The 26,346-nt window shown below is 47.2% G+C and overlaps 1 protein-coding gene across 3 annotated transcripts in view; it reads right to left on the reverse strand.

Annotated features, from left to right (window-relative positions):
• TUB (TUB bipartite transcription factor) overlaps positions 1-26,346 on the reverse strand; it is a 184,668-nt gene that overhangs the window by 55,293 nt on the left and 103,029 nt on the right. Inside the window, exon 1 of one of the 3 annotated variants that reach the window (XM_083164654.1) lies at positions 18,126-18,809. The exons of the other annotated variants lie outside the window; for them this stretch is intronic. Coding sequence (XP_083020780.1) covers positions 18,126-18,163 — 38 coding nt within the window. The 5' untranslated portion in view covers positions 18,164-18,809. Of the gene's footprint in view, positions 1-18,125; positions 18,810-26,346 lie in introns of those variants that run through there. 3 annotated transcript variants of the gene reach the window in all.

A 26,346-nucleotide genomic window follows, 5' to 3' on the forward strand; every position in this document is an offset into this window, starting at 1 on the left:
AGCACACCATGCACCACCGCCCGCACCCTCTATTACAGCAGCACACCATGCACCACCGCCCGCACCCTCTATTACAGCAGCACACCATGCACCACCACCCGCACCCTCTATTACAGCAGCACTCTGAGCACCACCGCCCGCACCCTTATTACAGCAGCACTCTGAGCACCACCGCCCGCACCCTCTATTACAGCAGCACACCATGCACCACCGCCCGCACCCTCTATTACAGCAGCACACCATGCACCACCGCCCGCACCCTCTATTACAGCAGCACACCATGCACCACCGCCCGCACCCTCTATTACAGCAGCACACCATGCACCACCGCCCGCACCCTCTATTACAGCAGCACACCATGCACCACCGCCCGCACCCTCTATTACACCATGCACCACCGCCCGCACCCTCTATTACAGCAGCACACCATGCACCACCGCCCGCACCCTCTATTACAGCAGCACACCATGCACCACCACCCGCACCCTCTATTACTGCAGCACTCTGAGCACCACCGCCCGCACCCTCTATTACAGCAGCACACCATGCACCACCACCCGCACCCTCTATTACTGCAGCACACCATGCACCACCACCCGCACCCTCTATTACAGCAGCACACCATGCACCACCGCCCGCACCCTCTATTACAGCAACACTCTGAGCACCACCGCCCGCACCCTCTATTACAGCAGCACTCTGAGCACCACCGCCCGCACCCTCTATTACAGCAGCACACCATGCACCACCGCCCGCACCCTCTATTACAGCAGAACACCATGCACCACCGCCTGCACCCTCTATTACAGCAGCACACCATGCACCACCGCCTGCACCCTTTATGACAATGACCCACGTGACGTGCATCACTGTCTGCACCCTCTCTGACAGCAGTACCCCATGCAGAAACGCCCATACCCTCTATTACAGTGGCACAGCATGCACACACACCCTCTATTACAGCGGCATAACATGCACCTAGGGTTACCACCTAGGACCTTTAATTCCAGACACATGTTAATTACACAGGTTCTGTGGCAGTTTAAAATCAGGTGAAGTGGAGTCTTGAAGTCAGCCAGCCACAGAACCTGTGTAATTAATATGTGTCCGGAATTAAAGGGACTAGGTGGTAACCCTACATGCACCACCGCCCGCACCCTCTATTACAGCAGCACACCATGCACCACCGCCCGCACCCTCTATTACAGCAGCACACCATGCACCACCGCCCGCACCCTCTATTACAGCAGCACACCATGCACCACCACCCGCACCCTCTATTACAGCAGCACTCTGAGCACCACCGCCCGCACCCTTATTACAGCAGCACTCTGAGCACCACCGCCCGCACCCTCTATTACAGCAGCACACCATGCACCACCGCCCGCACCCTCTATTACAGCAGCACACCATGCACCACCGCCCGCACCCTCTATTACAGCAGCACACCATGCACCACCGCCCGCACCCTCTATTACAGCAGCACACCATGCACCACCGCCCGCACCCTCTATTACAGCAGCACACCATGCACCACCGCCCGCACCCTCTATTACACCATGCACCACCGCCCGCACCCTCTATTACAGCAGCACACCATGCACCACCGCCCGCACCCTCTATTACAGCAGCACACCATGCACCACCACCCGCACCCTCTATTACTGCAGCACTCTGAGCACCACCGCCCGCACCCTCTATTACAGCAGCACACCATGCACCACCACCCGCACCCTCTATTACTGCAGCACACCATGCACCACCACCCGCACCCTCTATTACAGCAGCACACCATGCACCACCGCCCGCACCCTCTATTACAGCAACACTCTGAGCACCACCGCCCGCACCCTCTATTACAGCAGCACTCTGAGCACCACCGCCCGCACCCTCTATTACAGCAGCACACCATGCACCACCGCCCGCACCCTCTATTACAGCAGAACACCATGCACCACCGCCTGCACCCTCTATTACAGCAGCACACCATGCACCACCGCCTGCACCCTTTATGACAATGACCCACGTGACGTGCATCACTGTCTGCACCCTCTCTGACAGCAGTACCCCATGCAGAAACGCCCATACCCTCTATTACAGTGGCACAGCATGCACACACACCCTCTATTACAGCGGCATAACATGCACCTAGGGTTACCACCTAGGACCTTTAATTCCAGACACATGTTAATTACACAGGTTCTGTGGCAGTTTAAAATCAGGTGAAGTGGAGTCTTGAAGTCAGCCAGCCACAGAACCTGTGTAATTAATATGTGTCCGGAATTAAAGGGACTAGGTGGTAACCCTACATGCACCACCGCCCGCACCCTCTATTACAGCAGCACACCATGCACCACCGCCCGCACCCTCTATTACAGCAGCACACCATGCACCACCGCCCGCACCCTCTATTACAGCAGCACACCATGCACCACCGCCTGCACCCTTTATGACAATGACCCACGTGACGTGCATCACTGTCTGCACCCTCTCTGACAGCAGTACCCCATGCAGAAACGCCCATACCCTCTATTACAGTGGCACAGCATGCACACACACCCTCTATTACAGCGGCATAACATGCACCTAGGGTTACCACCTAGGACCTTTAATTCCAGACACATGTTAATTACACAGGTTCTGTGGCAGTTTAAAATCAGGTGAAGTGGAGTCTTGAAGTCAGCCAGCCACAGAACCTGTGTAATTAATATGTGTCCGGAATTAAAGGGACTAGGTGGTAACCCTACATGCACCACCACCCTCACCCACTGTTACAACGTACGCAGGACGGCGTCCGTAAGGGAACAGCCACAGCAAAGTCAATAACACCCCACTCATCCCCACAGCCTTTCTCTAATTGCACCTCTCCAGATTTATAACTGCGCCAGGCTGCTGATAAAATGGCTTGAGAATAATATGGCACTTTATTGTGTGGTTACCCTGTATCACAGGGATATATGTTCCTCTACAGTGGTAGCTAGGTCCATTGAACGTTGGAAAGGACGCCGGCCCCTGTCATCCCATTAAATCATTTAGCAGACAGAGGTCTGGTCAGGTAAATGAGATGTTTATCTGTGCCGCCGCCGCTGATTGAGTTATATAATACTACTTGTTCAATTTAGAAGACTGCTCGGACTTATGACATTAAATGAGCCATTAACCACTAACGTTTCAGGCAATAATGTCCCAGGAGACAGCATCTTCCTTCCCTAAGTGTGGCTTCCTGGCGGCCAGAAATGTGTTAGGAACCGTACAGCTGGCCGATAGAGAACAAGCAGCCACTTGTGTGTAACACTGCTGACTGTTAGGGGCCGTAATAAAGTTCATTTCATAGACCTCTTTTATATTCGCGGAATATCCTTAACTCAGGGAAAACTTTAGCGTTTCAAGATATTTATCTTTGCTCGGCTTCTCCGTCAAATGCCCTCATTTACTAACTAGACATGTGGGTGCAAAATCTGCACTAAAACACAGCAGCCAATAAGAATGAAGCCTTCATTATCCAACATAAAAAAGCAAAGGAAGCTACGTGCTCATTGACTGTTGGCGTTCAGCGCAAATTTTGCAATCTTTGTGAAACAGCGGTAAAGTCGCTGCTTCTTAGTTTTGAGAAACGGCACAGTGCTGCTTCTGTTGTATTGGGCGCATTTATTTATTGCTAGTTATTTATATAGCACACACATATTCTGCAGCGCATCAATCTATATTCCCTAACACATGTATACGCACACACATTATAGGTTACATTTTTGTTGAGAGACAATTAGCCTACCAGTATATTTTTTGGATTGTGGGAGGTAACTGGAGAATCCAGAGGAAAACCCACGCAAGTACGGGGAGAATATACAAACTCCACACAGTTACTGCTATGGCCTCAGTGCTGTGAGGCAGTAATGCTAACCATTACACAGTCCATGCTGCCCACACATGGGGGTAAATGCCCTTAATGTACACAAAGAAGGCAGAGTATAACTGGCTGAACAACAGTGACCAAATGGAAGTGGCCTCTCAAAGTAGTCTTGGATCCAGCTATTGTGTGCTTAGAATGGAACGTGGCCTAATCTGTCCAAAATTTCCAGCCACAACTGCCAGTATACATTGGATGGATACAACAAAGGGTGACAACCCAGATTTATTCACTTACCTTACAGTAGTCAGGGGTTACCACCAATCCAAAATTCAAATAGGGGAGCAGCACCAACTGCCAGTGAGTCCCGGACAGAGATCTTTGGCAGCGTTTGGAGTGGCAGTTGGTGTGAATCTGCTATTTGAATTCTGGACTGCTCTGTAGCCCCATCTCTGGATCCGCCACTGGGAAGGAAGTCCAGGAACAGAGCATTTTTACCTCATGGAATGGGTCATGTTGGAGGTTATTAGACCCCTATGGGGAATATGTATCAAACCCATGAGCCAAAATCATGGCGATAAGTCATTTTTATTGGCACTATTAAGAAATCACTCTTCTCGCCACAAGAAGGGTTACTTTTATAAACAGGCCCACAAAATGGACGCCTCCGATGAGGTAAAAACAACTGAGGCTCTTTAATGGTTGCGTGAAGTGATGACTAAAAAAGGCCCATTTGGCACACCTAAGTATCTTATGCCCCTCCTCCATGTTTGTGCGAGATTGAATAATTGGATATTTCCCTCCATACTTATAACCAGATCACTTGTTAATATCTGCATCGCTGTAATAACGCATCCCCCCCCCCCCCCCCCCCCACGCCATTGTTTCCTACTCACACGCACCGACTGTGAGGGACTATTTTTGTACAAGATGATGGAAGGGAATCAGCGGTGCCCAACACCATGTAATTATACACCGGCTGGCGTCTCACGACTTTCCCTATCCGCAAATATTGTATTGTGCGGCAGAGAACAAAAACACTCGGAGCCCACACAACCGTATTAGAACGTCTGCAGCAACAACTGTCAGACCCTGATAATGCCAGTTTGAGGTGCAAAATGTGTTCAGCGGACACTCGGAGGGGACTGTAAATTATACGTGGAAAGTATAAAAAAATAAATACACAATGGCTACAGAAACAGGCCGATCCTGTTAGAGATGACTAGAAGCTAGTGGGGGATCGGAGGATTTCAATTGGGCGCCAAGGGTTCCCAAGAAGGGAGGTGGAGTGCCCTCGCTGGACAACGTTTCGGTGAGTCAACACGTCGACACCAAAAGATTGACAAGCACTAGGTCGACTAAATGGTCGACAGGCTTTTTCTGTGAGATAATCCACACACCCCTCGCTGACAGGGATATGGAAGTAGAGAAATTCAAGTACATTTTTCTCTGTCTCTTTAAAAGTGCTACGGCCTATGTAAGACTGATCGTGTCGGCACCTAATCTGTCGACCCATTGAGTGAGAAGTACTTTGAGTACAGGGAGTCTGTACAGGACAACAGGCTCCATGTAGCTGTAGCCTGAAGGAGATGTACTTGGAGAGTGATAAAGCAGAGAGAGGTAAAGTACCAACCAATCAGCTCCTAACTGTTATATATTAAACATAGCCTGTATCATTGTAAGGTAAGTGCTGATTGGTTGTTGGCTTATCTCTCTGCACTTTATCACTCTCCAAGGCTTAGTACATCTGCCCCAAGCTTGTGTCATAATAGTGTGGTGAGGGACCAGGACAGCTGCTGTTGTGGGTAACGTGCTGAGGAATGGAGTGTCAGCTCTTGTGCAGCATAAAGACCCTGGACTCTGCATTCACCAGTCCAGTTGTAGGGTAGGCCCTTTACCCCAGGGCCCGGGTATTCCTGAGGTACCAGTATGTACGGGCCGGTACAGCGTACCGTTAATAAATTGGCAGCTGGAACGGCGTACCAACCCGTCCCGCCATCCCACAGCTGCATTGAAAATGTTTTAATTAGTAACCACGGCATAAAAGGCCGCTGGTTGGCTGAGAATGGCTGTCTCTCAGCCAACCAGTGGCCTGCTACTATGGTAACGGCCAGTGACAAGGTTGGGAAGTAGCGATGCTCTCGGCTGTGCCTGTCCTCTGTGCCCGGCCCCAGCGCGCTCTCTCCACCGCTGCGCCTCCCACATAGATGTAGCGAGCGGGCAGCGCTAATTGGTGAGCACCATAGGTAGCCCCAGCTCCCCCAGTCCCCTGATGGGCATTGATAGTACAGCGGCGGCATGACTGTGTGTTATGCCATGTGACCATGCAGGCCGCTGACAGGGGTGTCTGACGTGGGTACAGCTGTCCCGGGCCCCGGCCTCTGAAAGGGCACCAGCTCATTTTGCTGCCTGCTTCTTCAATGTAGGACGCCTGCGGTCAATTAAAATGCTGCACCAGCTTTTGAGCCAATCAGAGCTTGTGTACAATTAGCCAATCAAAGCGGCTGCCAGTACACAAGCTCTGATTGGCTCACCAGCTGATGCTGCATTTTAATTGGCCGCTGGCATCCTACATTGAAGAAGCCTGTGCTTCGGACCTGCTTTAGGAGTCGGGCGGTAAGTGAAAGGAGGGAGGGGCCCGGAGGCCCAGACTGGAAATCAGCCCCGTGCCCCAAAATTCCTAGTGGCAGCCCTGTGACCGTGCCCACTTTTTGATGTGCGCCTAGAAGGCAGATCCCCCCCCCCCCCCCCGTGCACGTGGGGACGCTCATGCCCCCTACCAGCCTCCCCCCGATGCGAGTGCCACGAAGACTAAGCAAGTGTACGGGGGCACCCGCAGTGAAGACCTGCACATGGGCATAAGATATTATACGCATGCGGATCTTCAACATCGGTTCCCGTTGCATATTGGCAATGGGGCAGTTGAACTAGAATCACCCCCTTACTGCCAGTACAGAGTATTATATTACACAGTATCTCTTCAGGGTCCCCGATACTGGATTATCTGTGATGCATTGTTTCCCGGGCAACTGTAGGTCTTAAGGGAACTCCGTTCATGCACACAATTCCTTGCAGCAGCAGCAGCGTACTGACCCCCCCCCCCCCCCCCCAGTACACACACACACACACCACCCCATTATCCTTACACTTCTGTTTGGGCTGCAATGATTACAACAACCATTAACAAAAAGCTGCCCCCCCTGTGTCTAGGTCTTCTAGTCAGCCCAGCGTTGCAGGGGTTAAAGAGAGGGCTCCCCATATCAGCAGCGTGCAGAAACCCAGACCACAAAGTGTCACACACAAGCAGCACTGAACAATATGACGCAAACGAGCCGGCAAGGAGCTTCAGTAACACATAGCAACCGGGAGCCAATGACAGGCGATGCCGTGCTGCCATGGAGATTGGGATCGTTACAGCCGGCAACCTGCTGTCACACGGAAGAACACCCTCCCTGGGTCACGTGGCTCCGTGCCTGTGACCGCTCTCTGCCACCCCGACCCCAAAGCCGCCCAGCATGGAAGCACACAGAGTACTCGCTGGACTTATCCCCGTCCATTTCCCACTCACAGCCTGTAACATGGCAGTTAGGGGCTGATTGGCTGCTACTTTATCTCTCTCCAAGGATGATAAGTCCTCCCCCACAGGCCACGAAGTTCTCCGTCTGTCACAGCATTTTGGTAGCATAATGAATATATATATATATATATACAGAAGGGACAGAAAGGGTTATCTATTACAGCAGTGAGCAGCCCCCATGTGTACCTGCCAAGAAGTACATCTGGCAACTGTGGTGCAGCTGCTGCCGCGCTAATGATCGCATCACAGGAGAAGCCGCAGGCGCGTCATAAGAAAAATACATTTAGGGGGATATTTCCGAAGCCGTCTCAGTGAGGGAACTGGAGGTGTCGTCTATATCAACCAATCAGGTTGTAGCTGTTATTTATCTGAAATCTGATCACAGGCCCTGTTTTCCCGGTCACTGGTAGGTGCGCTGTGTGTCATCAACTGTCACATTTTAATAATCCACAGGTGACCTGAAAAACATGAACCGCTGGGGGGGTTCGGAGGACCGAGTTTGAGATCCTGTGACATTACATCCTATAAAATTATAGAATCTGGTTGCTATTGGCGAAATCCCCCAATTGTCCTCTTTATAAGGCTTCTTTAGATCTTCAGCTTAGGGCTATAGTGGAAGATGGAAGAAGTACTAACGTCTTGGAGAGAGATAAAGTGGAACGACAAAGTACCAATCAGCTCCTAACTGCCAATGACAACAGCTGGTTGGTTGTTTGGTAGTTTATCTCTCTGCAGTTCTTCTGTCTCCACTGGGCAGATGTACCAAGTCTGTACAAATGGCGGGCGGCAGTGCTACGTGTGAACTAGAATAACCTCCTAGATGTACAGTCTGGGGAATACATTATAGGATGTGTATAATATATCATTTACATCTGCATCGGAACAACATATTGGAGGATAGATCAGATGGGGGGTGACTCAGGTTGCCTCGCATGCGTATCGCCAACCATCGAGTGTTTATTTTTCACCTGTACGTTCGAATGCGAATGGATGTGAGTGTACACCAAATGCGGCCTTTCACTCGGGGAGCGGCAAATGTATGCTGGTTACCGAACCAACGTGAATATTGTTCAGTGTGTACCCACTGTATCATTAACCATATGCGCTCCAGTGTGTCCTTAACACCCCAAACACCCCCCCCCCCCCACCCCGTCAACTTTTTTTTAGCACAAATCTTTCTTTCCTCGGCACCGCATTGTCAACCTAATTCAGACCTGAGCGCAGGGCAAATTTGTTTTCCAAATGGGCAAAACCATGCTGCGCTGCAGATGAGGCAGATGTAACAGGTGCAGAGAGAGTTACATTTGGTTGCGGGTGTTCAAACTGAAATCTAAATTGCCGTGTAAGAATAAATTAGCCAGTATTTACCCTGCACCGAAACAAAATAACTCACCCAAATCTAACTCTCTCTGCACATGTTACATCTGCCTCATCTGCAGCGCAGCATGTTTTTGCCCATTTTGAGATTAAGGGGGTTTATTCTGGTTGATTCACAATGCCTGGCAGCCCGCCCCCCTCGCAGAACCTGCGCTGGCTGCGAATGAATGTCAGCTAACCATGAATGTCCAGTGATCTCCACAGAGCTGTATTCAAAAAATGAATATGACGCTTTTAGAAGAATCCAGGACGCGCTTTAAAAAAATATTATTGAGTTTGAAGAAAAAAACAGTATCACGTCATGTAATATATTACACACTGCAATCAATTATCGGACTTAGAATATTCTCTGTTTGTTTTTCATTCATTAACGCACAGTAATTGCTATGTAAGTTACTGGCTGGTTGCCATAGTTACTGAACATTACACTCTACACTTTCTTAGTAAATAACGGACCCCCAGAGAGAGACTGGTCCCCAATTATGAAACACTGCTATGCTAAATTGGAGTTTTGCAAGACACAGACTTTGTACAGAAGGATAGAACAAGTTGTGTTGTACAAAGCACACACACAAGCATCACACTAACATATGGTAGCGGCTGGCAAGTAACCCACATTATATAGTCATATCCCAATGCCTCTTACTTCACCCTCTACCTTACAGGTCGGTAACTGGTGGCTTGTCTGCTGCTGGTAAATACAACTACACCCATCATATGCGATTAAACTCACTGGAGCTACTTTTATTATGGCAGAAAGTGGGGTGCAACACATGTGCTGATATAAGAAGCCCCCAGCTCTCCTGATGCACCCCCCTATCACATTAATATATAATTGCTCAGTCCGGACTGTTTATTAATGGGGCGCTGCTAAAGGCCTCAGCTGCCAGTATGTGTATGCTAAGCACAGATATGGATCATGTCATTCTACACACAACGAGAGAAGTGGTGCTGTGCATCTGCCAGTATGTGTATGCTAAGCACAGATATGGATCATGTCATTCTACACACAACGAGAGAAGTGGTTCTGTGCATCTGTCAGTGTGTGTATGCTAAGTACAGATATGGATAATGTCATTCTACACGCAGCGAGAGAAGTGGTGCTGTGCATCTGCCAGTGTGTCTATGCTAAGCACAGATATGGATCATGTCATTCTACACACAACGAGAGAAGTGGTGCTGTGCATCTGCCAGTATGTGTATGCTAAGCACAGATATGGATAATGTCATTCTACACACGACGAAAGAAGTGCTGCTGTGCATCTGCCAGCGTGTGTATGCTAAGTACAGATATGGATCATGTCATTCTACACACAACGAGAGAAGTGGTGCTGTGCATCTGCCAGTATGTGTATGCTAAGCACATATATGGATAATGTCATTCTACACATAACAAGAGAAGTGGTGCTGTGCAGCTGCCAGTATGTGTATACTAAGTACAGATATAGATAATGTCAATCTAAACATAACGAGAGAAGTGGTGCTGTGTATCTGCCAGTATGTGTATGCTAAGTACAGATATGGATAATGACATTCTACACATAACGAGAGAAGTGGTGCTGTGTATCTGCCAGTATGTGTATGCTAAGTACAGATATGGATAATGACATTCTACACATAACGAGAGAAGTGGTGCTGTGCAGCTGCCAGTATGTGTATGCTAAGCACATATATGGATAATGTCATTCTACACATAACGAGAGAAGTGGTGCTGTGCAGCTGCCATCATGTGTATACTAAGTACAGATATAGATAATGTCAATCTAAACATAACGAGAGAAGTGGTGCTGTGTATCTGCCAGTATGTGTATGCTAAGTACAGATATGGATAATGACATTCTACACATAACGAGAGAAGTGGTACTGTGCAGCTGCCAGTATGTGTATGCTAAGCACAGATATGGATAATGACATTCTACACATAACGAGAGAATTGGTGCTGTGCAGCTGCCAGTATGTGTATGCTAAGTACAGATATGGATAATGTCATTCTACACACAATGAGAGAAGTGGTGCTGTGCGGTTGTCAGTATGTGTATGCTAAGTACAGATATGGATAATGTTATTCTACACTTAACGAGAGAAGTGGTACTGTGCAGCTGCCAGTATGTGTATACTAAGTACAGATATGGATAATGACATTCTACACACAACGAGAGAAGTGGTACTGTGCAGCTGCCAGTATGTGTATGCTAAGTACAGATATGGATAATGTCATTCTACACATGAGAGAAGTGGTGCTGTGCGGTTGTCAGTATGTGTATGCTAAGTACAGATATGGATAATGTTATTCTACACTTAACGAGAGAAGTGGTACTGTGCAGCTGCCAGTATGTGTATACTAAGTACAGATATGGATAATGACATTCTAAACATAACGAGAGAAGTGGTACTGTGCAGCTGCCAGTATGTGTGTGCTAAGTACAGATATGGATAATGTAATTCTACACATAACGCTAGAAGTGGTGCTGTGCAGCTGCCAGTATGTGTATGCTAAGTACAGATATAGATAATGTCATTCTACGCATAGCGAGAGATGTTGTACTGTGCAGCGGCCAGTATGTGTATGCTATGTACAAATATGGATAATGTCATTCTACACATAACGAGAGAAGTGGTGCTGTGCATCTGCCAGTATGTGTATGCTAGGTACAGATATAGATAATGTCATTCTACGCATAACGAGAGAAGTGGTACTGTGCAGCGGCCAGTATGTGTATGCTAAGTACAGATATGGATAATGTCATTCTACACACAACGAGAGAAGTGGTGCTGTGCATCTGTCAGTATGTGTATGCTAAGTACAGATATGGATAATGTCATTCTACACATAACAAGAGAAGTGGTGCTGTGCAGCTGCCAGTATGTGTATGCTAATGCTAAGTACATATATGGATAATGTCATTCTACACATAACGAGAGAAGTGGTGCTGTGCAGCTGCCAGTATGTGTATGCTAAGCACAGATATGGATAATGTCATTCTACACATAACGAGAGAAATGGTACTGTGCAGCTGCCAGTATGTGTATGCTAAGTACAGATATGGATAATGTCATTCTACACATAACAAGAGAAGTGGTGCTGTGCAGCTGCCAGTATGTGTATGCTAAGTACAGATGTGGATAATGTCATTCTACACATAACGAGAGAAGTGGTGCTGTGCAGCTGCCAGTATGTGTATGCTAAGTACAGATATGGATAATGTCATTCTACACACAACGAGAGAAGTGGTGCTGTGCAGCTGCCAGTATGTGTATGCTAAGTACAGATATGGATCATGTCATTCTACACACAACGAGAGAAGTGGTGCTGTGCAGCTGCCAGTATGTGTATGCTAAGCACAAATATGGATCATGTCATTCTACACACAACGAGAGAAGTGGTACTGTGCAGCTGCCAGTATGTGTATGCTAAGTACAGATATGGATAATGTCATTCTACACATAACGAGAGAAGTGGTGCTGTGCAGCTGCCAGTATGTGTATGCTAAGTACAGACATGGATAATGTCATTCTACACATAACGCTAGAAGTGGTGCTGTGCATCTGCCAGTATGTGTATGCTAAGTACAGATATGGATATTGTCATTCTACACATAACGAGAGAAGTGGTGCTGTGCATCTGCCAGTATGTGTATGCTAAGTACAGATATGGATATTGTCATTCTACACATAACGCGAGAAGTGGTGCTGTGTGGCTGTCAGTATTTGCAAGATAAGTACAGATATGAAGACTGACATTGTGCATGACTAATGAGAGAAGTGGTACTGTGCATCTGTCAGTAGGTACACACTACGTACCGATAACTGACATTGTGCATGAATAATGAGGGTAGTGGCACTGTGCATCTGTCAGTATGTACACACTACGTACCGATAACTGACATTGTGCATGAATAATGAGGGAAGTGGTACTGTGCATATGTCAGTATGTACACACTACGTACCGATAACTGACATTGTGCATGAATAATGAGGGAAGTGGTACTGTGCATTTGTCAGTATGTACACACTACGTACCGATAACTGACATTGTGCATGAATAATGAGGGAAGTGGTACTGTGCATCTGTCAGTATGTACACACTACGTACCGATAACTGACATTGTGCATGAATAATTAGGGAAGTGGCACTGTGCATCTGTCAGTATGTACACACTACGTACCGATAACTGACATTGTGCATGAATAATGAGGGAAGTGGCACTGCGCATCTGTCAGTATGTACACAACACATACCGATAACTGACATTGTGCATGAATAATGAGGGAAGTGGTACTGTGCATCTGTCAGTATGTACACAACTCATACCGATAACTGACATTGTGCATGAATAATGAGGGAAGTGGTACTGTGCATTTGTCAGTATGTACACACTACGTACCGATAACTGACATTGTGCATGAATAATGAGGGAAGTGGTACTGTGCATCTGTCAGTATGTACACACTACGTACCGATAACTGACATTGTGCATGAATAATTAGGGAAGTGGCACTGTGCATCTGTCAGTATGTACACACTACGTACCGATAACTGACATTGTGCATGAATAATGAGGGAAGTGGCACTGCGCATCTGTCAGTATGTACACAACACATACCGATAACTGACATTGTGCATGAATAATGAGGGAAGTGGCACTGCGCATCTGTCAGTATGTACACAACACATACCGATAACTGACATTGTGCATGAATAATGAGGGAAGTGGCACTGCGCATCTGTCAGTATGTACACAACACATACCGATAACTGACATTGTGCATGAATAATGAGGGAAGTGGCACTGCGCATCTGTCAGTATGTACACAACACATACCGATAACTGACATTGTGCATGAATAATGAGGGAAGTGGTACTGTGCATCTGTCAGTATGTACACAACACATACCGATAACTGACATTGTGCATGAATAATGAGGGAAGTGGTACTGTGCATCTGTCAGTATGTACACACTACGTACCGATAACTGACATTGTGCATATATAATGAGGGAAGTGGCACTGCGCATCTGTCAGTATGTACACAACACATACCGATAACTGACATTGTGCATGAATAATGAGGGAAGTGGCACTGCGCATCTGTCAGTATGTACACAACACATACCGATAACTGACATTGTGCATGAATAATGAGGGAAGTGGTACTGCGCATCTGTCAGTATGTACACAACACGTACCGATAACTGACATTGTGCATGAATAATGAGGGAAGTGGTACTGCGCATCTGTCAGTATGTACACAACACGTACCGATAACTGACATTGTGCATGAATAATGAGGGAAGTGGCACTGCGCATCTGTCAGTATGTACACAACACATACCGATAACTGACATTGTGCATGAATAATGAGGGGAGTGGTACTGCGCATCTGTCAGTATGTACACAACACGTACCGATAACTGACATTGTGCATGAATAATGAGGGAAGTGGTACTGCGCATCTGTCAGTATGTACACACTACGTACCGATAACTGACATTGTGCATGAATAATGAGGGAAGTGGCACTGCGCATCTGTCAGTATGTACACAACACATACCGATAACTGACATTGTGCATGAATAATGAGGGAAGTGGTACTGTGCATCTGTCAGTATGTACACACTACGTACCGATAACTGACATTGTGCATGAATAATGAGGGAAGTGGTACTGTGCATCTGTCAGTATGTACACACTACGTACCGATAACTGACATTGTGCATGAATAATGAGGGAAGTGGCACTGTGCATCTGTCAGTATGTACACAACACATACCGATAACTGACATTGTGCATGAATAATGAGGGAAGTGGCACTGCGCATCTGTCAGTATGTACACAACACATACCGATAACTGACATTGTGCATGAATAATGAGGGGAGTGGTACTGCGCATCTGTCAGTATGTACACAACACGTACCGATAACTGACATTGTGCATGAATAATGAGGGAAGTGGTACTGCGCATCTGTCAGTATGTACACACTACGTACCGATAACTGACATTGTGCATGAATAATGAGGGAAGTGGCACTGCGCATCTGTCAGTATGTACACAACACATACCGATAACTGACATTGTGCATGAATAATGAGGGAAGTGGTACTGTGCATCTGTCAGTATGTACACACTACGTACCGATAACTGACATTGTGCATGAATAATGAGGGAAGTGGCACTGTGCATCTGTCAGTATGTACACACTACGTGCCGATAACTGACATTGTGCATGAATAATGAGGGAAGTGGCACTGCGCATCTGTCAGTATGTACACAACACATACCGATAACTGACATTGTGCATGAATAATGAGGGAAGTGGTACTGTGCATCTGTCAGTATGTACACACTACGTACCGATAACTGACATTGTGCATGAATAATGAGGGAAGTGGTACTGTGCATCTGTCAGTATGTACACACTACGTACCGATAACTGACATTGTGCATGAATAATGAGGGAAGTGGCACTGTGCATCTGTCAGTATGTACACACTACGTACCGATAACTGACATTGTGCATGAATAATGAGGGAAGTGGCACTGTGCATCTGTCAGTATGTACACACTACGTACCGATAACTGACATTGTGCATGAATAATGAGGGAAGTGGTACTGTGCATATGTCAGTATGTACACAATACTTACAGATAACTGACATTGTGCATGAATAATGAGGGAAGTGGCACTGCGCATCTGTCAGTATGTACACAATACGTACCGATAATTGACATTGTGCATGAATAATGAGGGAAGTGGTACTGCGCATCTGTCAGTATGTACACAACACATACCGATAACTGACATTGTGCATGAATAATGAGGGAAGTGGCACTGCGCATCTGTCAGTATGTACACAACACATACCGATAACTGACATTGTGCATGAATAATGAGGGGAGTGGTACTGTGCATCTGTCAGTATGTATACAACACATACCGATAACTGACATTGTGCATGAATAATGAGGGAAGTGGTACTGTGCATCTGTCAGTATGTACACAATACATACCGATAACTGACATTGTGCATGAATAATGAGGGAAGTGGCACTGTGCCTCTGTCAGTATGTACACAACACGTACCGATAACTGACATTGTGCATGAATAATGAGGGAAGTGGTACTGCGCATCTGTCAGTATGTACACAACACGTACCGATAACTGACATTGTGCATGAATAATGAGGGAAGTGGTACTGTGCATCTGTCAGTATGTACACACTACGTACCGATAACTGACATTGTGCATGAATAATGAGGGAAGTGGTACTGTGCATCTGTCAGTATGTACACACTACGTACCGATAACTGACATTGTGCATGAATAATGAGGGAAGTGGTACTGTGCATCTGTCAGTATGTACACACTACGTACCGATAACTGACATTGTGCATGAATAATAAGGGAAGTGGTACTGTGCATCTGTCAGTATGTACACACTACGTACCGATAACTGACATTGTGCATGAATAATGAGGGAAGTGGTACTGCGCATCTGTCAGTATGTACACACTACGTACCGATAACTGACATTGTGCATGAATAATGAGGGAAGTGGTACTGTGCATCTGTCAGTATGTACACACTACGTACCGATAACTGACATTGTGCATGAATAATGAGGGAAGTGGTACTGCAAAACCAGAAAATGAAAATTGATATATATATAAAAAAAAGTACAGAAACCACAGATAACACAATCCACGTGGATTACAGATACTGCGCCAGTTACTGTGACAACAGATAACCGCGCCAAAGCAACAATCGCCGTCACCGCAGGAGACCAAACACTAATGGGTTAAGTTCCCATCATGATGGAGATAGCGGCCTCTCAATGAATTTACTTGATGCAGAAAAACGCAATTACAAAATAAATGGCAAGAACCTGTCCAATTACTGGGCCTGGTATTGCTTATGGAACCGGCCCAGCAATGTTTTATTGAGTCTAGCAAAGATTTAAAGTTCATTTGGTTTCGATAATGTAATTATGTGAGCGAGATGCTAAACATTATATCAAGCCGCACTGTCACTAAGCTGAGGGCCAGTGGCTGAAATCCATCACTAGGTAATGGTTGCCGCTGGTACCCAGGGCATTCATTATTGGTGACCTGTGTCTTACCATAGCAGTGGCATTAATACTGCTTTATTGTATGTGTGTATATATACAGCTACGTTTTGGGCGCCCCCCCGCCGCCCATTCAAACCCCCCCAATCCCCCGCAGCCTTACCTTTCGCGCTGGTCCCGGCGGCTCCGTTCTTCTGCTGAGGACCACCACAAAATGGTTTCAGAGAACTGTGTGCTATATGGGGGCAGCCATTTTGTGGTGGTCCTCAGCAGAAGAACGGAGCCGCCGGGACCAGCGAAATAGGTAAGCCTGCGGGGGATTGTGGGGAGGTGTAACTATAGCACCGCAGCCCCCGGCGCCCCCATATGCACAGCGCCCCCCCCCCGCGCGGTGGCGGGGGCTGCGGTGCTATAGTTACGCCAGTGTATATATATATATCAGTTATTTATTTTATTTACAGTTTCTAATATAGCACAGCATATTCTGTTACGCTTTACTATACATATATATTATTTATTTATTTATTAACAGTTTCTTATATAGCGCACACATATTCCGAAGCGCTGTACAGAGTATAGTTGAACACTCACATCAGTCCCTGCCCCAGTGGAGCTTACAATCTATATTCCGTACCACATGTACACGCACACACAGACATTGTAGGGGTAATTTTTATTGGGAACCAATTAGCCTACCAGTATATTTTTGGATTGTGGGAGGTAACCGGAGTACCCAGAGGAAACCCACACAAGCACGGGGAGAATATACAAACTCTGCACAGTTAGAGCCATGGTGGGAATAGAACCCATGACCTCAGTAATGTGAGGCAGTAATGATAACCATTACATCATCCGTGGTGCCCCTAGGTGATATATATACACATATATACATCTGATACCACCCAGTGCGTACAGGATAATGATGACAACAGCCACTTCCAAACTTCTGGAACACCACCGGTATATTACAATATGTGTAGCCCAACATCTGGAATAAGTCACCTCCATCATCATCATAATCCCTAATGGTTGGTGATTTGATTGGATGTGATGATCAGAGGAACCAGCCTCATCTGTCATCCCCACCAAACAGTAATGAGACCAGCCAGGAGAGAGCGGACTGGAACAATGACATTAAAAAAGAACTACAAATAAACAAAGAAAAATCCATTTACTGCCATACAATCACATGGAACCGGCCGTGTGTGTGTGTGTGTGTGTGTGGGGGGGGGGGGGGGGGGGGGGGTATTTTTACCTGTAAGGGATCCAGTCAGACTGGTGCTTAGAAGTCATTGCTTACAGAATGGGGGTCCTCAGTAGAAAGGGCCTGAAGGCAAGATGACCAGTCCAGACCCCATGTAGTCCTCTTCCAAGTAGTCAGCAGCATCCTCCGGAGCACAGGGAGCAACGCAGATTCTGAGTGAAGGTGCACAGGACAGGTGTAGCAGGATGAAGTGCAGCAGCAGGTACTAACAGCGCAGGCGGACTAGGATACGGTGCAGCAGAAGCAGGGTATAGGAAGTCAGGAGAGCAGAATGCAGTGCAGCACCAGGGATTAGCAGTGCAGGAGGAGCAGAATGAAGTACAGCAGCAGAGACTAGCAGGGCAGGAGGAGCAGGATGCAGGGCTGCAACATCAGGGGCTGTAGTGCTGGAGAGCAGCAGCATGCAGGGCAGGAGGAGCAGGATGCAGTGCAGCAGCAGCTGTGGCAGTGGTGCTTGGGAGCAGGATGCAAGACAGAAATAGCAGGATGCAGTGCAGCAGCAGTAGGGCTGTAGGGCAGAACGCAAGGCAGGAGGAGCAGGATGCAGTGCAGCAGCAGGGACTAGCAGTGCATGGTGCCCTCCTCTCAGCACCCCGACGCCCCAGGCTCCAGCTGCATACCAGGGACCAGCATCAGCAGCTGAGCAGCTCCACTAATGACCATTTCCACTCCACATCAGCAGCCAGACACAGCCCCCAGTGATGTCATCTGCCAGTCAGTGGGCTGCCTGCAAAACCTGAGCAGGAGTAGCTGTGTGCGATGCGGAGCCCTCTCTCCCTCCCCCCTCCCAGGCTGCATCCCTGGCAGCCAGCTTCATGTCATTCACATGCTGAGACTTGTAGTTCCACAGCAGCTGCAATATTGCTTATTTAACCCCACATTATATTAAGCTGAATAATGAAAAATAATAATAATAAGAAATTAATTAAAATGTATAATTTCCAGCAAAAAGATTTGGGGGGGGGGGGGGGGGAGCTCCCCCCAAAATAGCGAATTTCCTGGGATATGAGACAGAAGTGCGGGATTCACACTGTAAGCGTCGCCCCTCTGAATCCATAGTACGCCCGCCGCCAAGTGAATCCATGCGCTAAAATGTAAGCAGATGTGTACGTTTACACATGCGTCCGCACAGAAAAAAATTAATTCGATGGTCACTCACCATCGAATGACTTTTTTCTCTCTTTCTGCCAAATTTGGGGTGGGCGTTGACGTCATGTGACATCAGCCCCCCACCCCAAGCAGGCAGGGGCACACCTGCGTTCTAATGGGCTCGCTCAGCGTTTCTATGGGGTATACTGAGATTGTGAGCATTGGGTGGTGAGATATCAGGGTGATACTGAGATTGTGAGCATTGGGCGGTGAGATATCAGGGCGATACTAAGATTGTGAGCATAGGACGGTGAGATATCAGGGAGATACTGAGATTGTGAGCATAGGACGGTGAGATATCAGGATGATACGGAGATTGGGAGCATTGGGCAGTGAGATATCAGGGTGATACTGAGATTGTGAGCATTGGGCGGTGAGATATCAGGGTGATACTGAGATTGTGAGCATTGGGCGGTGAGATATCAGGGCGATACTGAGATTGTGAGCATTGGATGGTGAGATATCAGGGAGATACTGAGATTGTGAGCATTGGGCGGTGAGATATCAGGGTAATACTGAGATTGTGAGCATAGGACGGTGAGATATCAGGGTGATACTGAGATTGTGAGCATAGGACGGTGAGATATCAGGGTGATACTGAGATTGTGAGCATAGGACGGTGAGATATCAGGGAGATACTGAGGTTGTGAGCATTGGATGGTGAGATATCAGGGTGATACTGAGATTGTGAGCATAGGATGGTGAGATATCATGGAGATACTGAGATTGTGAGCATTGGATGGTGAGATATCAGGGTGATACTGAGATTGTGAGCATAGGATGGTGAGTTTTCAGGGAGATACTGAGATTGTGAGCATTGGACGATGAGATATCAGGGTGATACTGTGATTGTGATCATAGGACGGTGAGATATCAGGGTGATACTGAGATTGTGAGCATTGGGGGGTGAGATATCAGGGTGATACTGAGATTGTGAGCATAGGACGGTGAGATATCAGAGGGATACTGAGATTGTGAGCATTGGGGGGTGAGATATCAGGGCGATACTGAGATTGTGAGCATAGGGTGGTGAGAAATTAGGGTGATACTGAGATTGTGAGCATAGGATGGTGAGATTTTAGGGTGATACTGAGATTGTGAGCATAGGACGGTGAGATATCAGAGGGATACTGAGATTGTGAGCATTGGGTGGTGAGATATCAGGGTGATACTGAGATTGTGAGCATTGGACGGTGAGATATCAGGGTGATACTGAGATTGTGAGCATTGAATGGTGAGATATCAGGGAGATACTGAGATTGTGAGCATTGGGCAGTGAGATATCAGGGTGATACTGAGATTGTGAGCATTGGACGGTGAGATATCAGGGAGATACTGAGATTGTGAGCATTGGGCGGTGAGATATCAGGGTGATACTGAGATTGTGAGCATAGGACGGTGAGATATCAGGGTGATACTGAGATTGTGAGCATTGGGCAGTGAGATATCAGGGTGATACTGAGATTGTGAGCATTGGGTGGTGAGATATCAGGGTGATACTGAGACTGGGAGCATTGGGCAGTGAGATATCAGGGTGATACTGAGATTGTGAGCATTGGGTGGTGAGATATCAGGGAGATTCTGAGATTGTGAGATATCAGGGAGATTCTGAGATTGGGAGCATTGGGTGGTGAGATATCAGGGCGATACTGAGATTGGGAGCATTGGGCGGTGAGATATCAGGGCAATTGGGAATTGTTCTGCCACATGCTGCATCCTTCATATAAAGCCTTCATCTCCTTGGATAAGATCCACTGGTCCCGGCTTCTGGTTTCCATGGATACTGCTGTTACTATACCATAACTACCGGACGTTTCTCTCCAGTTTTATCACTTGTTTAAAATGAAATCTCATAAAAATCCCCCCTGCTGAGCGGAACATTTGTGTTTAGCCTGATGCTGTGTAAAATACAAACAGGAAATCCTAAGAAAATGCCACTTAAGGTGCCCATACACGTACCAATTACCCGGTACTTTTTGTGCTAAAATAGCATCGCATCGCATGCACAACGATGCTATTTTAGCACAAAAAGTACCGGGTAATTGGTACGTGTATGGGCACCTATACGCCTTTTAGCTGCACATATTTAAAGCAACAGCGCCCATGGTCCCAGCATGGCACACATACATCCGAGGGCAGTAGAACAGAACACAGAGATAGAGCCAGGGTGAGGACACCGGACCCCGTAATAAACCTGTGATGTGCACTTCACAGCCAAGTAACCTGTACATTATACAAAGCATAGTGACCAGCACACAACACTGAGCCAAGTGACCAGCACACAACACTGAGCCAAGTGACCAGCACACAACACAGAGCATAGTGACCAGCACACAACACTGAGCCAAGTGACCAGCACACAACACTGAGCCAAGTGACAAGAGCACAACACAGAGCCAAGTGACCAGCGCACAACACAGAGCATAGTGACCAGCGCACAACACTGAGCCAAGTGACCAGAGCACAACACTGAGCCAAGTGACCAGCACACAACACAGAGCATAGTGACCAGCACACAACACAGAGCATAGTGACCAGCACACAACACTGAGCCAAGTGACCAGCACACAACACTGAGCCAAGTGACCAGCACACAACACAGAGCATAGTGACCAGCACACAACACTGAGCCAAGTGACCAGCACACAACACTGAGCCAAGTGACCAGCACACAACACTGAGCATAGTGACCAGCACACAACACTGAGCATAGTGACCAGCACACAACACTAAGCCAAGTGACCAGCACACAACACTGAGCCAAGTGACCAGCACACAACACTGAGCCAAGTGACCAGCAGACTATACTGAGCCAAGTGACCAGCAGGCTATACTGAGCCAAGTGACCAGCAGGCTATACTGAGCCAAGTGACCAGCAGGCTATACTGAGCCAAGTGACCAGCAGGCTATACTGAGTCAAGTGACCAGCAGGTTATACAGAGCCAAGTGACCAGCAGGCTATACTGAGCCAAGTGACCAGCAGGCTATACTGAGCCAAGTGACCAGCAGGCTATACTGAGCCAAGTGACCAGCAGGCTATACTGAGCCAAGTGACCAGCAGGTTATACAGAGCCAAATGACTTGCACAGTATACAGAGCATCAGCAGTGTGCGCGGGGGACGTAGGGTGGCGGCGAGGGGTAGCACCTATGAGACCTCCCAGCATTTCATGGGTGTCCCCCATGCAAATGCACCAGTGACACGGGTGCAGGGGGTGGGCAGCTGCTGTCAGTGGGTGTCAGCTGCCCACCCTCTTCCCGTACAGGGAACCCTCAGATCTAAAGGCCCCCTTACACTTGTCAACTTATTGTCTCAACAAATTGAACCTGATTGACTCGAGATTTATCCTATGTGCAGGAGGTTCAATCTCTTCCAATCTCTTGGTTATACCCAATGGCACAGGATTGTGGATTGTGTCCTACACATCAGGCACATAAGATTTTGTCAGACGGCACAGCAGATCTTGTCAGATAAATTGACTCAAATTGGATCAAATCTCACAAAATCTCACAAGTGTAAGGGGCCCTTAAGACACCAGAGAGTGTCGGAGACCATCGAATGATTTTGTCCCCGTAAGGCTGTGAATGGATGTTTACATACCTCCCAACATGACCCATTCCAGGAGGGACACAATGCTCTGTTCCTGGACTTCTCTCTTAATTTATGATTGTCATCACCTGATTAAAATAGGGTGATTGATAAGAAAGCTGTTTCAACACAGGTGATGGCAAGTCCAGAAGCAGAGCATTGTGTCCCTCCTGGAGTGGGTCATGTTGGGAGGTATGTGTTTATGCTAAACACCCATTTGCATGCTTGTGGGGAAGTTGGTTTACAGGGGTGTGTGTGTGTGTGTGGGGGGGGGTTGCAGTTTGAATTTCGCAGCTTTGCGGGTCAACCAGAATGACCCCCTCTATGGAGGCAAGCGATGAGCACTTCAGGAACATTATACAGTGACAGCTGAAAAACTATTTAGAACACATCCCAAAATACCAAATCAATGTAGTGGGCGTGGGCATGGGCGACATGCAGCCTTAAGCTTGTGTCTACCTGTTAATGCCGACCTATGGTATGTCAACCCTTTCAAGGTGTCGACCTAGCCACTGTTGACCAGTAGTGGTCAACCTAGTGACTTACAACCTTGATGACCCAGGCACGGCATACTACATATATACAGGTGCTATTTATTAATACCCACCCCCTCAGCGGGAGCAGACAGGGAGAGATCCCATCTATACAGTAACAGCTTATTAAGATCATTGTTCATATACAAAAAAATTTCCATAGATTAAGTATTAAGAAATATTACACTAAGAAACCATCAGAATATCGGCGTAGCCTGCGGGGACAGGTGGAAAGAACGGTACTTGTGTATTTTGGCGGCGCCCATCGCATCGCATACCATAAGGCATATGATGGTATGCGATGCGACGCGATATCGCGCGATATTGTACAATGCCATACAATTTTAAAATTGTATGACATTGTGTATGGCATACAATGCGATGCGATTAAACATTGTATAAGCACCCTAATGGGTGCTTACAATGTTAAATGCACCCCCCCGCCACCCCCCCACTATAAACGTGAACCCGAAGCGTGGCGAGCGGCGGCGGTACGCGTCCTCCGACCTTTTCATACCCCCACTATCCACGTCGGCATGGAGTTGAGAATAGAAAGTGTGGCGAGCGCAGCGAGCCACCGAGTCCGAAGCGTGGCGAGCGCAGCGAGCCCCGCGAGGGGACGCGGATACCTGTGAAGCCCGTGAGGGGACTCCGATACCTGTGAAGGTATCCGCGTCCGCTCGCCACGCTTCGGGCTCGGTGGCTCGCTGCGCTCGCCACACTTTCTATTCTCAACTCCACGCCGAAGTGGATAGTGGGGGTATGAAAAGGTCGGAGGACGCGTACCGCCGCCCCTCGCGGGCTCGCTGTGCTCGCCACGCTTCGGATTCACCTTTACAGTGGGGGGGGGGGTGGCGTGGGGGTGCATTGTAAGCATCCATTACGGTGCTTAAAAGCACCCTTTAGGGTGCTTATACAATCTTTCATCGTATAGGGGCCAAAAATCGCGTCGCATCGCATCGTATGCCATCGGGTGCATGGCATGCGATGTGACGCGATTAAAACATCGCGCGATGGGAATCGGGGGCGCCGCTATTATACACGTACCGAAAGAACTGCGTACTGCCCACTGAAATCTACATGATCATGAAAAACCTCTCGCCATCTGAGCGTCCGTGTGGTACATCCCAATGTGTTTCATTCTTTTTAAGTAATTTTATTCCCCCTCCCCCAGCTCAATTCTTGCTCAATTATAGGAATAACTCGACCTCTCATCAAATCACTCAAAGTCTGCATATATCTGTATATTACGCATTGCTAATCCTCATGCATCTTTGCTGCTCATAAATCCGTATCTTATAAGTTCTCCTTGTCTGGCCATTATAATATTTTCCACGGTAACCAGACAAAAACCCACATGGAAAAAAAAAGCCCACATGGAAAAAAGCCCACATGGGAAAAAAAAAAGCGAATTAGCATTATGACAGTGGTGTTTTGTTTTTTTTCGGGAGCAATTTTCCCCCACGTTCTTTTCTGATTACATCATTGTAATATTTGTAAACATTAGAAAAAGAATATCCTCACCTTCCAACATCTTTGTTACTTTTACTGAACTTATTTATGTATATACTGTATATTTGCAGATTTACCATCTATAAATAACGGGTTCTTCTCTAGCGGAAATTATTGGATTCAGTAGTGTCCCTTACCCATGCAGCAGTGGTATGAAAAGGGGTGTGGCTTCATTGTAGGGGTGTGTCTTTGTGAAGGGGGTGTGGTCTACTGTCCTGACTCCCGTTTCAGTCACTACGTGTGTTGGGAGATGCTCGCTGCCCCCAAAGACAGCTGGCTAATACACAGTGATAGGAGCTGGCACTTTTCTTACTGTCCTCTGTATCCATCTATTTTCATTATTATTATTATTATTTGTATCCTTTGACTTGTCAAAATATAAAGTCTCAATGTTCCTCATAATCTTCCCTTTTTATTTGTATCACTTTTTTTCTAGCAATGTATTTAATCCACGATTAACTGTGATTACTCTTGGGATGTAGATAGTTGTAATTATCTACTTGTTTCAAGTGAGCCATCGTGACTAATCTCTTATCCTGAACTGTGAAGGAAACAGGATGGCCATTTACAGTACAGTACATGTGAATTCCAGGTTTACCTTGTAATCATGTTTGTACAATTCTCCTTTACATACCAACCCAATAACAGTTTATCTGCCTTCCACTCTGTATGCCTGAAAATGCCATTCATAGACATGAGTAGTGGCTCAGACCACACAGTTTGGTGCACTCTAGCACAGCAGCACCTACAGACCTAGCTGGGATGACTAAGAAGGCCATTAACAGACATGAGTAGTGGCTGAGGCAGCACAGATTTTAAGCTTAGTACACATAAAGTGATATGTACCCAACCCAACATATCTGCCGATGGGACCCTGAGTCCAATGGGGGAGGCATATGACAATGCACGCTCCTGCGCTTCATCAGTGTCTTCCCCTGTTGTCTGTACATGCAAGACGACCTAGGATATTGTTAGCAGGAACCATGCTGTAGAATGCAGCATGGCTGCCGCTACTCCCTCCCCCCAGCATTACTTGTTGGAGCTGGTATCGGCAAGTCTGTATGCCGGGTCCTTGTTGCTTCCAATGTCGCTGGGTACACATATCATCCAGTGTCTACCCAGTTTAACAGTATACAAGCTTGCTGACTAAGAGATTCATGTAATACAAAAGCTTTCCATGGATTGCAGCTTCCTGTCTAAGAGTCCGCATTACAGTACAGAAGCTTACTAAGAAATCCATGTAAGAGAACAGAAGCTTCCTGACCAAGAGGTCCACATCACAGTACAGAAGCTTCCCAACCAAGAGGTCCATGTAACAGTACAGAAGCTAATTAAGAAATCCAGGTAACAGTACTGAAGCTTCTCGATCAAGAGGTTCCGTAACAGTACAGAAGCTTACAGACAAAGAGGTCCACATAACAGTACAGAAGA

The sequence above is a fragment of the Crinia signifera genome, chromosome 11 (assembly GCF_055691185.1).
Source record: "Crinia signifera chromosome 11, ASM5569118v1, whole genome shotgun sequence".
NCBI classification, from domain to species: Eukaryota; Metazoa; Chordata; class Amphibia; order Anura; family Myobatrachidae; genus Crinia; species Crinia signifera.